The sequence below is a fragment of the Polyodon spathula genome, chromosome 21, assembly GCF_017654505.1.
Source record: "Polyodon spathula isolate WHYD16114869_AA chromosome 21, ASM1765450v1, whole genome shotgun sequence".
In the NCBI taxonomy this organism is placed as follows: domain Eukaryota; kingdom Metazoa; phylum Chordata; class Actinopteri; order Acipenseriformes; family Polyodontidae; genus Polyodon; species Polyodon spathula.
Genome location: NC_054554.1, coordinates 16,602,850 through 16,619,906, shown reverse-complemented (window position 1 = coordinate 16,619,906; position 17,057 = coordinate 16,602,850). Strand labels below are relative to the sequence as shown.

Genomic DNA, 17,057 nt, shown 5'->3' with positions numbered 1-17,057 from the left:
ATAAATTTGTGGTTTTAAACACAAAGTTTCTGCCTGTACTTCTCAGCATTGAGGAGACCATTAATTCTGACCAAATCCCCAACTCCATTTGCAGAAATGCAGCCCCAAACTTGCAAGGAACCTCCACCGTGCTTCACTGTTGCCTGCAGACATTCATTCGTGTACCACTCTCCAGACCTTCGGCGAACAAACTGCCTTCTGCTACAGCCAAATATTTCAAATTTTGACTCATCAGTCTAGAGCACCTGCTGCCATTTTTCTGCACCCCAGTTCCTGTGTTTTCGTGCATAGTTGAGTCATTTGGCCTTGTTTCCACGTCGGAGGTATGGCTTTTTGGCCGCAAATCTTCCATGAAGGCCACCTCTGACCAGACTTCTCCGGACAGTAGATGGGTGTACCAGGATCCCACTGTTTTCTGCCAATTCTGAGCTGATGGCATTGCTGGACATCTTCCAATTGCGAAGGGAAGTAATCATGATGTGTCTTTCATCTGCTGTAGTAAGTTTCCTTGCCGACCACTGTGTCTGCAGTGCTCAACGTTGCCTGTTTCTTTGTGCTTTTTCAAAAGAGCTTGGACAGCACATCTGGAAACCCCTGTCTCCCTTGAAATTTCTGCCTGGGAGAGACCTTGCTGATGCAGTATAACTACCTTGTGTCTTGTTGCTGTGCTCAGTCTTGCCACGGTGTATGACTTTTGACAATAAACTGTCTTCAGCAACCTCACCTTGTTAGCTGAATTTGGTTGTTCCTCACCCAGGTTTATTCCTCCTACACAGTTGTTTCTGTTTCAGTTAATGATTGTGTTTCAACCTATATATTGAATTGATGATCATTAGCACCTGTTTGGTATAATTGTTTAATCATACATCTGACTATAAGACTGAAACTGTCTAAATAATTTTTTAGTGCCACTGATAATATAACTATGAATACAACATTGAAACTAAGTGGAACTGTCTTGATCATTGTTGCTGTCACTGCTGAATATTTGGTGTGGTCAGAGAACCACTGGCAAACTCAGACCACAACATGGTCTCATTTGAAGTGTTTTTTAAATCCTCAAAAGTAAAGACTAAAGCTAAGGTTTACAATTTTAGAAAAGCAAACTATGAAGGCATGAAACAGAGACTAACAGAAGTAGATTGGAGTAAAATAGAGAAAACACCCACAGAAGAAGGATGGTTGTTCTTCAAAAACGTAGTACTAGAGGCGCAAAACAATTATATCCCTAAAGTAGACAAATCTAAATGTAAAACTAAATTGCCAAAATGGTTTAATAGATCAATTAAAAAAAATATTCAGCGAAAAAAGGCACTTTACAGAGCATTAAAAAAGGACCAAAAAGAAAGTACACAGAAAGAGTACACAGAACTGCAAATGCAAGTCAAAAAGGAAGTTAGAAAGGCCAAGAGAGAAATAGAAATGAACATTGCTAAAGAAGCTAAAACCAATTCCAAAATGTTTTTCCAATATTACAACAGCAAGAGAACATTCAAAGAGGAGATTAAATGTTTAAGAGATACAAATGGCAAAATCGTAGAGGAAGAAAAAAAAATAGCAAATATGTTAAATGATTACTTTTCACAAGTTTTTACAAAGGAAGATACTGACAACATGCCCCACATGTCATCCAGTTCCTGTCCAGTTTTAAATAACTTTAGCATAACTGAGGCAGAAGTGTTAAAGGGACTAGGAGCTCTTAAAATAAACAAATCCCCTGGGCCGGATGAGATCCTCCCAGTAGTACTCAAAGAAATGAAAGAAGTAATTTACAAACCGCTAACCAAGATCATGCAGCAGTCTCTTGACACAGGGGTGGTACCGACAGACTGGAAAATTGCAAACGTAATACCGATCCACAAAAAGGGAAACAAAACTGAACCAGGTAACTACAGACCAGTAAGCCTGACTTCTATTATATGCAAACTTATGGAAACTATAATAAGATCCAAAATGGAAAATTACCTATATGGTAACAGGGTACTGGGAGACAGTCAACATGGTTTTAGGAAAGGGAGATCGTGCCTAACTAACTTGCTTGATTTTTTTGAGGATGCAACATCGATAATGGATAATTGCAAAGCATATGACATGGTTTATTTAGATTTCCAGAAAGCTTTTGACAAAGTCCCGCACAAAAGATTAATTCTCAAACTGAACGCAGTTGGGATTCAAGGAAACACATGTACATGGATTAGGGAGTGGTTAACATGTAGAAAACAGAAAGTACTGATTAGAGGAAAAACCTCAGAATGGAGTGTGGTAACCAGCGGTGTACCACAGGGATCAGTATTAGGTCCTCTGCTATTCCTAATCTACATTAATGATTTAGATTCTGGTATAGTAAGCAAACTTGTTAAATTTGCAGACGACACAAAAGTAGGAGGAGTGGCAAACACTGTTGCAGCAGCAAAGGTCATTCAAAATGATCTAGACAAGATTCGGAACTGGGCAGATACATGGCAAATGACATTTAATAGAGAAAAGTGTAAGGTACTGCACGCAGGAAATAAAAATGTACATTATAAATATCATATGGGAGATATTGAAATTGGAGAAGGAATCTATGAAAAAGACCTAGGAGTTTTTGTTGACTCAGAAATGTCTTCATCTAGGCAATGTGGGGAAGCTATAAAAAAGGCTAACAAGATACTCGGATACATTGTGAAAAGTGTTGAATTTAAATCAAGGGAAGTAATGTTAAAACTGTACAATGCACTTGTAAGACCTCATCTTAAATATTGTGTGCAGTTCTGGTCACCTCGCTATAAAAAAGATATTGCTGCTCTAGAAAGAGTGCAAAGAAGAGCGACCAGAATTATTCCGGGCTTAAAAGGCATGTCATATGCAGACAGGCTAAAAGAATTGAATCTGTTCAGTCTTGAACAAAGAAGACTACGTGGCGACCTAATTCAAGCATTCAAAATTCTAAAAGGTATTGACAGTGTCGACGCAAGGGACTTTTTCAGCCTGAAAAAAGAAACAAGGACCAGGGGTCACAAATGGAGTTTAGAAAAAGGGGCATTCAGAACAGAAAATAGGAGACACTTTTTTACACAGAGAATTGTGAGGGTCTGGAATCAACTCCCCAGTAATGTTGTTGAAGCTGACACCCTGGGATCCTTCAAGAAGCTGCTTGATGAGATTTTGGGATCAATAAGCTACTAACAACCAAACGAGCAAGATGGGCCGAATGGCCTCCTCTCGTTTGTAAACTTTCTTATGTTCTTATGTTCTTATGTTCTTAACTATGGAGACTGAAACTAGGGATGCACCGAATCCAGGATTTGAGCAGGGTTTGGTTTCAGTGAACCGAATCCTATGTCCACCCAGACGCACATCCATTGTAATATATCCCTCCAATATGAGCTGTTCTTCTTTAAATAAAAGACACGAATCTGGTATTGAACGTAACTTTTGTATTTAATAACAAGAACACGTTTGGTGTCGCGGCTCTCAACTCCCTGTTACTGGTGTCGCTTTCACTAAACACGTCATGCAGCTGCTAAATGCAAACATACCCTATCTGCAACAGCACAGTAACATCACACTTGGAGTAAAGTTATACAGTAAACCTGTAATATATAGAAATGGCAAACTGTTGTAGACTTTTGTGCTTTGTTGCTTTGTCTGAGGTGTGTTCTAGAGATCATACTGAGAAAAAAAAAAAAAATTGTGTAGAGAAGCATGTATTTACAACTATCAGATGTGCGAGACTTTGTTGAACAATGTGCTTTAATAAATAACATTTTACTTTACTGTAATGTGCCAGTACATGTTGAACCATTTGGAAACTGATATATTTTATTAAAATAATTTAAAAACTATTTCGTAGCCTATTTGATATATGTTACACAGGGTGCATAAATCAACGTAGGTTTTATTTCACAGGGAGATTCAAGTCACTCATCATGGTCATTTATGGTTGTCAACAGGCTCCAGAATCTCGGCATATTTTTGACGAGTCTGAAGCTTATTCTGTTCTCACAGACCTTCTATTAGACCTGTACAATTATTCAGAGCAAGCTCTCCACAGGTGAAGGTCATTGGGGTTGATCGGGCTAATTAACCATTCAAGGTGAAGCAAGTGAAGAAACAGCAGCTTGGGTTTGTGCTTTTCTTAAGACTGGAGAACAGCGATCCACACAAACCCCAGCAGCTGTTTCTTCACTTGTCTCAAATGGTAAATTAACCTAAACAGCAGCAATGATTTTCACTTGTCAGAGCCTGATTTCTGTGGAGAACGCAATCTGAGTAATCAGTTCTTGCTGCACCAACTTCTGTACAAAACCCCCGAAACATTTATATTAGCGTCCGATGGCATCTTTAAAGTTAGTCTGTTAGTCTGTTTGCCCCCATAGACCCCAATGTGAAAGCCAGGCTGTTTTCCGACATAGACTCCAGTGTTAAAGCCAGACTGTTTCACAGAAATGCATTTTAAATCCTTGGTTAACACTGCTTCAAAGGAGATTGGTGATAAAGTTGCTTCTAAGAGGTGAAAAAAATAAGTATTTGATAGCACAACATGCTTTAGACCAATAAAATCTGAATTCTATGATTCTGTGACAGTGTTTGTGTCCAGGATGCTGGGAGGCTGTGGTATGCTGAAGAACGATCAGGAGGTATTGAAATGGCACAGAGTTTCCTTGTTGAAGCAGCTGATTCCAGCAGAGCTGCTTCAGTACCTGCTGGCTGCTGATAAGAACATAAGAACATAAGAAAGTTTACAAACGAGAGGAGGCCATTCGGACCATCTTGCGCGTTTGGTTGTTAGTAGCTTATTGATCCCAGAATCTCATCAAGCAGCTTCTTGAAGGATCCGAGGGTGCCAGGGTGTCCTATTTTGTCCCTCTGTCTAATCTCCATTTGTGACCCCTGGTCCTTGTTTCTTTTTTCAGGCTGAAAAAGTCCCTTGGGTCGACACTGTCAATACCTTTTAGAAATTTTGAATACTTGAATCAGGTCACCACGTAGTCTTCTTTGTTCAAGACAGAACAGATTCAATTATTTTAGCCTGTCTGCATATGACATGCCTTTAAAGCCCAGAATAATTCTGGTCGCTCTGATTTGCACTCTTTCTAGAGCAGCAATATCTTTTTATAGCGAGGTGACCAGAACTGCACACAATATTCAAGATGAGGTCTTACTAGTGCATTGTACAGTTTTAACATTACTTCCCTTGACTTTTCACAATGTATCCGAGCATCTTGTTAGCCTTTTTTATAGCTTCCCCACATTGTCTAGATGAAGACATTTCTGAGTCAACAAAAACTCCTAGGTCTTTTTCATAGATTCCTTCTCCAATTTCAATATCTCCCATATGATATTTATAATGTACATTTTTATTTCCTGCGTGCAGTACCTTACACTTTTCTTTGTGTCTGCCCAGTTCTGAATCTTGTCTAGATCATTTTGAATGACCTTTGCTGCTACAACAGTGTTTCCCACTCCTCCTACTTTTGAGTCATCTGAAAATTTAACAAGTTTGCTTACTATACCAAAATCTAAATCATTAATGTATATTAGGAATAGCAGAGGACCTAATACTGATCCCTGTGGTACACCGCTGGTTACCACACTCCATTCTGAGGTTTTCCTCTAATCAGTACTTTCTGTTTTCTACATGTTAACCACTCCCTAATCCATGTACATGTGTTTCCTTGAATCCCAACTGCGTTCAGTTTGAGAATTAATCTTTTGTGCGGGACTTTGTCAAAAGCTTTCTGGAAATCTAAATAAACCATGTCATATGCTTTGCAGTTATCCATTATCGATGTTGCATCCTCAAAAAAATCAAGCAAGTTAGTTAGACACGATCTCCCTTTCCTAAAACCATGTTGACTGTCTCCCAGGACCCTGTTACCATATAGGTAATTTTCCATTTTGGATCTTATTATAGTTTCCATAAGTTTGCATATAATAGAAGTCAGGCTTACTGGTCTGTAGTTACCTGGTTCAGTTTTGTTTCCCTTTTTGTGGATCGGTAATACGTTTGCAATTTTCCAGTCTGTCAGTACCACCCCTGTGGCAAGAGACTGCTGCATGATCTTGGTTAGCGGTTTGTAAATTACTTCTTTCATTTCTTTGAGTACTACTGGGAGGATCTCATCTGGCCCAGGGGATTTGATTATTTTAAGAGCTCCTAGTGCCTTTAACACTTCTGCCTCAGTTATGCTAAAGTTATTTAAAACTGGATAGGAACTGGATGACATGTGGGGCATGTTGTCAGTATCTTCCTTTGTAAAAACTTGTGAAAAGTAATCATTTAATATATTTGCTATTTGTTTTTCTTCATCTACGATTTTGCCATTTGTATCTCTTAGACATTTAATCTCCTCTTTGAATGTTCTCTTGCTGTTGTAATATTGGAAAAACATTTTGGAATTGGTTTTAGCTCCCTTAGCAATGTTCATTTCTATTTCTCTCTTGGCCTTTCTAACTTCCTTTTTGACTTGCGTTTGCAGTTCCGTGTACTCTTTCTGCGTACTTTCTTTTTGGTCCTTTTTTAATGCTCTATAAAGTGCCTTTTTTCGCTGAATATTTTTTTTAATTGATCTATAAAACCATTTTGGCAATTTAGTTTTACAATTAGATTTGTCCTCTTGATGGATGTAATTGTTTTCTGCCTCCAGTACTAAACTTTTGAAGAACAACTATACTTTTTCTGTGGATGTTTTCTATTTCACTCCAATCTACTTCTGTTAGTCCCTGTTTCATATCTTCATGGTTTGCTTTTCTAAAATTGTAAACCTTAGCTTTAGTCATTACTTTTGGGGTTTTAAAAAACACTTCAAATGAGACCATGCTGTAGTCTGAGTTTGCCAGTGGTTCTCTGACCTCTGTTTTAGTTATTCTATCTTCGTTATTTGAAAAGACTAAGTCAAGGCATGCCTCCCCTCTAGTCGGTGCCTTGACAAATTGTGTTAGGAAGCAGTCATTTGTCATTTCCACCATTTTTATTTCATCCTTCGCGCTACCCACCAGGTTTTCCCATTTTATCTGGGGGAAGTTGAAATCCCCCATTAGTATGGCTTCTCCTTTGCTACACGCATTTCTAATGTCATTGTATAACAGATTATTTTGCTCACCGTCTGAATCTGGCGGTCTATAGCATGCTCCTATTATTATGCCCTTTGAATTTTTGTCCATTATTCTGACCCATATTGATTCGGTTTTATTTTCTTTGTCCAGGTTTAACACCTGGGCTTCAAGACTGTTTCTTATGTATAGCTCTACCCCTCCTCCTCTTCTGTCCTGCCTGTCTTTCCTATACAGTGTATACCCACAAATATTATATTCGTCCCCATCACTCTCAGACAACCAAGTTTCTGTAACACCTATCACCTCATAGTTACCTGTTAGTGCAATAGCTTCAAGTTCTAGAATTTTGTTTCTGATACTTCTAGCATTTAGATAAATACATTTAATGGTTGTCTTACCTGAGTTGTTGTTCTTGTTTTGATGTGGTTTCCCTTCTGTGTTTTTGTTGATTTCTCCCCCCTTCCTTTCTAGTTTAAATGCTTCTGAACCTGCTTGAGGATCTTTTCTCCAAGTAGACTGGTTCCTTGTTATTTAAGTGCAGTCCGTCCCGTCTATACAGATAGTCCTCGTTGTAGAATGTGGTCCAATGATCAAGATAGGTGAAGCCTTCCTGTGTGCACCACGTCTTCAGCCATGCGTTTTGATTAATTATTTCCAGCTGAGCATATAGTCCTTTGCAAGGTGCCGGTAGTATACCAGAAAATACCACAGTTTTGGTTTTCTCTTTTAATTTCCTTCCTAGCTCTCTGAATTTGTTTTGCAGGGATTTTGGTCTGTCTCTTCCAATGTTGTTTGTACCGATGTGGACGACTACTACCGGGTCATCTCCTGTTTTTTCAGGAGCCTGTCCACGTTCTCAGTGATGTGCTTGACAGAGGCTCTCTGAAGACAGCACACTGTTTTAATAATGGGGTCCAAACTGCTAATTGAACTTGCTGTGATTCTCAATATGGAGTCCCCAACAATCATGACCTCCCTTCCTTTTGTTGTGTGCTCACCACTGTCAATAGGGTCCTGGATGTTGTTCCTTTCGTTCTCTTGTTGTTGGTTTTGCTCATCAAAATTTTGAAGTGACTCAAATTTGTTGGTTGTTTTGATTTGTGGTGGTTGTGTTTGACAAAGTTTCTTTTTTTCCCTGCTTCTGCCTACCTGAACCCAGCTGTTCTGACCTTCTATTTCCCTGGTGGCTTTCAGTCTGTTAGGGGTGATGCAGACTTCCATGAATTGTGGGTGTGCCAGTTCCTCAAGATCCTGTTGCTGTCTCACTTCTTCCATCTCCATTTCAAGATCATGCAACAGTCTCTTGACACAGGGGTGGTACCGACAGACTGGAAAATTGCAAACATAATACCGATCCACAAAAAGGGAAACAAAACTGAACCAGGTAACTACAGACCAGTAAGCCTGACTTTTATTATATGCAAACTTATGGAAACTATAATATGATCCAAAATGGAAAATTACCTATATGGTGACAGTATCCTGGGAGAGAGTCAACATGGTTTTGGAAAGGGAGATTGTGTCTAACTAACTTGCTTGATTTTTTTGAGGATGCAACATCGATAATGGATAATTGCAAAGCATATGACATGGTTTATTTAGATTTCCAGAAAGCTTTTGACAAAGTCCTGCATGATTAATTCTCAAACTGAACACAGTAGGGATTCAAGGAAACACATGTACATGGATTAGGGAGTGATTAACATGTAGAAAACAGAAAGTACTGATTTGAGGAGAAACCTCAGAATGGAGTGTGGTAACCAGTGGAGTACCACAGGGATCAGTATTAGGTCCTCTGCTATTCCTGATCTACATTAATGATTTAGATTCTGGTATAGTAAGCAAACTTGTTAAATTTGCAGACGACACAAAAATAGGAGGAGTGGCAAACACTGTTGCAGCAGCAAAGGTCATTCAAAATGATCTAGACAAGATTCAGAACTGGGCAGACACATGGGAAATTACATTTAATAAAGAAAAGTGTAAGGTACTGCACGCAGGAAATAAAAATGTGCATTATAAATATCATATGGGAGACATTGAAATTGGAGAAGGAATCTATGAAAAAGACCTAGGAGTTTTTGTTGACTCAGAAATGTCTTCATCTAGAAAATATGGGGAAGCTATAAAAAAGGCCAACAAGATGCTCGGATACATTGTGAATAGTATTGAATTTAAATCAAGGGAAGTAATATTAAAACTGTACAATGCATTAGTAAGACCTCATCTTGAATATTTTGTTCAGTTCTGGTCACCTCGCTATAAAAAAGATATTGCTGCTCTAGAAAGAGTTCAAAGAAGAGTGACCAGAATTATTCCGGGTTTAAAAGGCATGTCATATGCAGACAGGCTAAAAGAATTGAATCTGTTCAGTCTTGAACAAAGAAGACTACGCGTGACCTAATTCAAGCATTCAAAATTCTAAGATATTGACAATGTCGACCCAAGGGACTTTTTCGACCTGAAAAAAGAAACAAGGACCAGGGGTCACAAATGGAGATTAGACAAAGGGGCATTCAGAACAGAAAATAGGAGGCACTTTTTTACACAGAGAATCGTGAGGGTCTGGAATCAACTCCCCAGTAATGTTGTTGAAGCTGACACCCTGGGATCCTTCAAGAAGCTGCTTGATGAGATTCTGGGATCAATAAGCTACTAACAACCAAACGAGCAAGATTGGCCGAATGGCCTCCTCTTGTTTGTAAACTTTCTTATGTTCTTATGTTCTTATTTTCTAATGCAGTATTGAGATCTATGTTTGGTTTGTGTTTTCAGAGCAGTGTAGATACTATCCTGTCCCTTCCCATACAGGAAACTTAGTGGGTCAGACCAAAAATATCCCGCAGACACAGTGAAAAACAGACAGGCAGACAGAAAGAAAGACTGAGTGAGACACACTCAGACACACACCTACCCACAGACAGACTCTGAGACACACATACACTCACAGACACACTGAGACACACATGCACACACACTCAGACAAGCACACTCTTACACACACATACACACACTAACAGACTGAGACACACTGTCACACAGACGCACTCATTCTCACAGATAGACACTGACAGTCAAACACACACTGAAAGGCACATAGTCTCACACATACACACAGACAGACAGAAATTCACACCAATTCACACACACTGATACAGTGCTGCTGCATCACTGTGTGGCTCCTGCATGTCTCCTCAGAGTCCATGGAGTTGTGTCTGGATGGAGGCGACGGGCCCCTGTCTCTGACCATACCGTCCTGCACATCTGAGTTGTACATGAAGCACCATCAACAGGTAGGGAGGGATTTGTGGGATTTCCAGTCAATTAGTACCTATTCTCTATTTAAGCCCTGATCACTTGCGCCTTCGCTGTCTAGTGTTTCGTTTTTGTAGCAAATGCACAGACGCTGTCTTTTCGTGCTTCACCGCTAATCTATACTTTGTTGCCTTTCACTGGAGGTCAATTCTCTGCACAGCGCTCCCAAGATATTATCAAATATTTTCCTACCTGCTCCGGTGCTGCTTCTCATCATTCAGCTTCTCCATTCATCTGCAGGAGCTCCAGCGTTAGTCTTTCCTGCTCTTTCCAGCCTCCAGCCCAGCAACAGCACCGTCCAAACTGCAGATTAATTTCTCAACTCGTCCGCGTCTTTATTAGACAGACTGGCCCTCCACTAAAACCTCTAAAGCTCCTTCAACAAGACATCGACGTTCCCGTCGTCAGCATTTGCCTTGCCATAGCTCCTCTATTTAAATCTGTCAGCTGAATCTTTCTTTACTCATCGTTTGCAATCAAGCGCCCCTCCTCCACTCCCGCGAGCCAGCACAATTTACCGTTCCTTCATAAGATCCTTTCTATTAGCTACGTTCAACATTTTAGGGACCTGTCCATTCAGTTTCGTGCTCCGTTTCAACATGTGGCGGCTTGTGCTTTCGACTGGTCACAACAAGCTCCAACAACACTGCTGTTTTGCAACTTTTCCACCGGCGCCTCTCAGTCCGTGGCTACCATGGCAACGTCCTCTTTGAGTGACAGCGGGGAGTGGTAAGTAGCCATGGTGACCAGGCAGCTTCATCTGCACTGCGAGCTCATTGCCTCAGTACTGCAACCTTCTGGCTTGCGCTGCTGCGCTTTTACAACCTGCGAGGGCTCGTTCAACTCATAGAATTGTGATATCTAAATACTGTGTTAATGTATTTATATGCATGACTAACTGTCCCAAAACATGTAACGAAGATATTAAAATCTAAAAGAATATGCAATTTTTGTTCTACATCGACAAGGATTGTAATCACAATAACCAAATATATTCTACCCAGCTTCATTCAAGCCAATGGTTAATTCTAATCATAACCGCTAGATGGCAATATAACACCACAAATTTTATACAGTCTCTAAGCTGGTTTGCTATCACTGTGAAGCTCACACGCTCCAGCTTTTCTATACATTCCTGCAGTTTGTTGTCATTCCGTGGGATTTGCAGGAGACCACCTCCTCCTCAAGTTTTTGTAGCAACTGACGTTCTCCAATTTCAACTCTTCCCCTTTTTAAGGACCTGGTCATGAAGCAACCTTACTCAGCTGTTTTCGAGATGCTCAGTATCTACCATCATAGTAACGTCCTGCTTCCCTGTATCAGGCATCCATTCCTGTGACTTATTCCTGTTCCCAGATTCATGTTTCCTCATCTGGTGCTTCTCCTCCAATCCAACCAGCTTCGTCAAAGTCATCGTTTCATCAATGCGAGACATTAGTCAGTCATGGAACCATGTCCTACGATTTATCAATGTTCCAGTCAATGTCCTCCTACCCCCAATAGACAATAAACTGTTCCCGACCAATCAATAGGTTTTGCAGATGCCTCGGAGCAACATATTCTTCAACCTCTCGGGTTCTGCAGTGGTTTTAGAATCATAAGAACATAAGAACATAAGAAAGTTTACAAACGAGAGGAGGCCATTCGGCCCATCTTGCTCGTTTGGTTGTTAGTAGCTTATTGATCCCAAAATCTCATCAAGCAGCTTCTTGAAGGATCCCAGGGTGTCAGCTTCAACAACATTACTGGGGAGTTGATTCCAGACCCTCACAATTCTCTGTGTAAAAAAGTGTCTCCTATTTTTCTGTTCTGAATGCCCCTTTTTCTAAACTCCATTTGTGACCCCTGGTCCTTGTTTCTTTTTTCAGGCTGAAAAAGTCCCTTGCGTCCACACTGTCAATACCTTTTAGAATTTTGAATGCTTGAATTAGGTCGCCACGTAGTCTTCTTTGTTCAAGACTGAACAGATTCAATTCTTTTAGCCTGTCTGCATATGACATGCCTTTTAAGCCCGGAATAATTCTGGTCGCTCTTCTTTGCACTCTTTCTAGAGCAGCAATATCTTTTTTATAGCGAGGTGACCAGAACTGAACACAATATTCAAGATGAGGTCTTACAAGTGCATTGTACAGTTTTAACATTACTTCCCTTGATTTAAATTCAACACTTTTCACAATGTATCCGAGTATCTTGTTAGCCTTTTTTATAGCTTCCCCACATTGCCTAGATGAAGACATTTCTGAGTCAACAAAAACTCCTAGGTCTTTTTCATAGATTCCTTCTCCAATTTCAATATCTCCCATATGATATTTATAATGTACATTTTTATTTCCTGCGTGCAGTACCTTACACTTTTCTCTATTAAATGTCATTTGCCATGTGTCTGCCCAGTTCTGAATCTTGTCTAGATCATTTTGAATGACCTTTGCTGCTGCAACAGTGTTTGCCACTCCTCCTACTTTTGTGTCGTCTGCAAATTTAACAAGTTTGCTTACTATACCAGAATCTAAATCATTAATGTAGATTAGGAATAGCAGAGGACCTAATACTGATCCCTGTGGTACACCGCTGGTTACCACACTCCATTCTGAGGTTTTTCCTCTAATCAGTACTTTCTGTTTTCTACATGTTAACCACTCCCTAATCCATGTACATGTGTTTCCTTGAATCCCAACTGCGTTCAGTTTGAGAATTAATCTTTTGTGCGGGACTTTGTCAAAAGCTTTCTGGAAATCTAAATAAACCATATCATATGCTTTGCAATTATCCATTATCGATGTTGCATCCTCAAAAAAATCAAGCAAGTTAGTTAGGCACGATCTCCCTTTCCTAAAACCATGTTGACTGTCTCCCAGTACTCTGTTACCATATAGGTAATTTTCCATTTTGGATCTTATTATAGTTTCCATAAGTTTGCATATAATAGAAGTCAGGCTTACTGGTCTGTAGTTACCTGGTTCAGTTTTGTTTCCCTTTTTGTGGATCGGTATTACGTTTGCAATTTTCCAGTCTGTCGGTACAACCCCTGTGTCAAGAGACTGCTGCATGATCTTGGTTAGCGGTTTGTAAATTACTTCTTTCATTTCTTTGAGTACTACTGGGAGGATCTCATCCGGCCCAGGGGATTTGTTTATTTTAAGAGCTCCTAGTCCCTTTAACACTTCTGCCTCAGTTATGCTAAAGTTATTTAAAACTGGATAGGAACTGGATGACATGTGGGGCATGTTGTCAGTATCTTCCTTTGTAAAAACTTGTGAAAAGTAATCATTTAACATATTTGCTATTTTTTTTTCTTCCTCTACGATTTTGCCATTTGTATCTCTTAAACATTTAATCTCCTCTTTGAATGTTCTCTTGCTGTTGTAATATTGGAAAAAACATTTTGGAATTGGTTTTAGCTCCCTTAGCAATGTTCATTTCTATTTCTCTCTTGGCCTTTCTAACTTCCTTTTTGACTTGCATTTGCAGTTCTGTGTACTCTTTCTGTGTACTTTCTTTTTGGTCCTTTTTTAATGCTCTGTAAAGTGCCTTTTTTCGCTGAATATTTTTTTTAATTGATCTATTAAACCATTTTGGCAATTTAGTTTTACATTTAGATTTGTCTACTTTAGGGATATAATTGTTTTGCGCCTCTAGTACTACATTTTTGAAGAACAACCATCCTTCTTCTGTGGGTGTTTTCTCTATTTTACTCCAATCTACTTCTGTTAGTCTCTGTTTCATGCCTTCATAGTTTGCTTTTCTAAAATTGTAAACCTTAGCTTTAGTCTTTACTTTTGAGGATTTAAAAAACACTTCAAATGAGACCATGTTGTGGTCTGAGTTTGCCAGTGGTTCTCTGACCTCTGTTTTAGTTATTCTATCTTCGTTATTTGAAAAGACTAAATCAAGGCATGCCTCCCTCTAGTGGGTGCCTTCACAAATTGTGTTAGGAAGCAGTCATTTGTCATTTCCACCATTTCTATTTCATCCTTCGCGCTACCCACCGGGTTTTCCCATTTTATTTGGGGGAAGTTGAAATCCCCCATTAGTATGGCTTCTCCTTTGCTACACACATTTCTAATGTCATTGTATAACAGATTATTTTGCTCACCGTCTGAATCTGGCGGTCTATAGCATGCTCCTATTATTATGCCTTTTGAATTTTTGTCTGTTATTCTGACCCATATTGATTCGGTTTTATTTTCTTTGTCCAGGTTTAACACCTGGGCTTCAAGACTGTTTCTTATGTATAGCGCTACCCCTCCTCCTCTTCTGTCCTGCCTGTCTTTCCTATACAGTGTATACCCACAAATATTATATTCGTCCCCATCACTCTCAGATAACCACGTTTCTGTAACACCTATCACATCATAGTTACCTGTTAGTGCAGTAGCTTCAAGTTCTAGAATTTTGTTTCTGATACTTCTAGCATTTAGATAAATACATTTAATGGTTGTCTTACCTGAGTTGTTGTCCTTGTTTTGATGCGGTCTCCCTTCTGTTTTTTTTGTTGATTTCTCCCCCCTTCCTTTCTAGTTTAAATGCTTCTGAACCTGCTCGAGGATCTTTTCTCCAAGTAGACTGGTTCCCTTGTTATTTAAATGCAGTCCATCCCGTCTATACAGATAGTCCTCGTTGTAGAATGTGGTCCAATGATCAAGATAGGTGAAGCCTTCCCGTGTGCACCACGTCTTCAACCATTGGTTTTGATTTATTATTTCCAGCTGTCCATATGGTCCTTTGCAAGGTGCTGGTAGTATACCAGAAAATACCACAGTTTTGGTTTTCTCTTTTAATTTCCTTCCTAGCTCTCTGAATTTGTTTTGCAGGGATTTTGGTCTGTCTCTTCCAATGTTGTTTGTACCGATGTGGACGACTACTACCGGGTCGTCTCCTGTTCGTTCTAGGAGCCTGTCCACGTTTTCAGTGATGTGCTTGACCGAGGCTCCCGGAAGGCAGCACACTGTTGTAGTAAGGGGGTCCAAACTGCGAACTGAACTTGCTGTGTTTCTCAATATGGAGTCCCCAACAATCATGACCTCCCTTCTTTTTGCTGTCTGGTCACCACTGTCAATGGGGTCCTGGATGTTGTTCCTTTCATTCTCTTGTTGTTGGTTCTGCTCATCAAAATTCTGAAGTGACTCAAATCTGTTGGTTGTTTTGATTTCTGGTGGTTGTGTTTGACGAAGTTTCTTTTTTTCCCTGCTTCTGCCTACCTGAACCCAGCTGTTCTGACCTTCTATCTCCCTGGTGGCTTTCAGTCTGTTAGGGGTGATGCAGACTTCCATGAATTGTGGGTGTGCCAGTTCCTCAAGATCTTGTTGCTGTCTCACTTCTTCCAGCTCCATTTCGACGAGGCAAGTTCGTCCGAGGCAGTCTTCCCAGCGACAGCGAGTGGAAGCGACAGCGAGTGGGAGAAGTACAGGCGTGGAAAAGTACAGAGCAGTTTAGAAGCAGTAAGGAGAAATTGCATCTTGAATTGCTTTAATCAGAAAACAGAGGACATTGGGGAAACACAGCCGCGTGTGTTTTTCTGATAACAAACAAGCTGAAACTCGGAGCAGCTGATTCAAATTCAGCGCCGTTTTGAGACACGGGCGAGGGGAGGAGCCGACAGCACAGCAGAACAACGCAGTTAAACGAGGCAGTCTTCCCAGCGACAGCGAGTGGAAGCGACAGCGAGTGGAAGAAGTACAGCGTGGAAAAGTACAGAGCAGTTTCGAAGCAGAAAGGAGAAATTGCATCTTGAATTGCTTTAATCAGAAAACAGAGGACATTGGGGAAACACAGCCGCGTGTGTTTTTCTGATAACAAACAAGCTGAAACTCGGAGCAGCTGATTCAAATTCAGCGCCGTTTTGAGACACGGGCGAGGGGAGGAGCCGACAGCACAGCAGAACAACGCAGTTAAACGAGGCAGTCTTCCCAGCGACAGCGAGTGGAAGCGACAGCAAGTGGGAGAAGTACAGCGTGGAAAAGTACAGAGCAGTTTCGAAGCAGAAAGGAGAAATTGCATCTTGAATTGCTTTAATCAGAAAACAGAGGACATTGGGGAAACACAGCCGCGTGTGTTTTTCTGATAACAAACAAGCTGAAACTCGGAAAACAGCTGATTCAAATTCAGCGCCGTTTTGAGACACGGGCGAGGGGAGGAGCCGACAGCACAGCAGAAAAACGCAGTTAAACGAGGCAGTCTTCCCAGCGACAGCGAGTGGAAGCGACAGCGAGTGGGAGACGTACAGGCGTGGAAAAGTACAGAGCAGTTTCGAAGCAGTTTGAAAGCAGGTTGACGGCTGCAGAAGAAACTAAACTTCAAAAAAAAAAACCTCAACATGGTCTTCAAGCCAGTAATCTGTGACACCTGCTTGATGTGGGAAATCCGAGAAAACCCAGCGGAGCTAAACCAAGTGTGCGTAAAGTGCCGCGCGATCCAGGATTTGCATAAACTAGTAAGCATGCTAGAAATGGAGCTGGAAGAAGTGAGACAGCAACAAGATCTTGAGGAACTGGCACACCCACAATTCATGGAAGTCTGCATCACCCCTAACAGACTGAAAGCCACCAGGGAGATAGAAGGTCAGAACAGCTGGGTTCAGGTAGGCAGAAGCAGGGAAAAAAAAGAAACTTCGTCAAACACAACCACCAGAAATCAAAACAACCAACAGATTTGAGTCACTTCAGAATTTTGATGAGCAGAACCAACAACAAGAGAATGAAAGG

General features: G+C 40.5%; 1 protein-coding gene across 1 annotated transcript in view; it reads left to right on the top strand.

Moving 5' to 3' along the window:
- The first annotated feature begins 11,050 nt into the window (after positions 1 to 11,050).
- Positions 11,051 to 17,057, top strand: part of LOC121296711 (chloride channel protein 1-like) — a 29,662-nt gene continuing 23,655 nt past the window's right edge. The window contains 1 exon segment of the mRNA XM_041222479.1: positions 11,051 to 11,085. Coding sequence (XP_041078413.1) covers positions 11,051 to 11,085 — 35 coding nt within the window.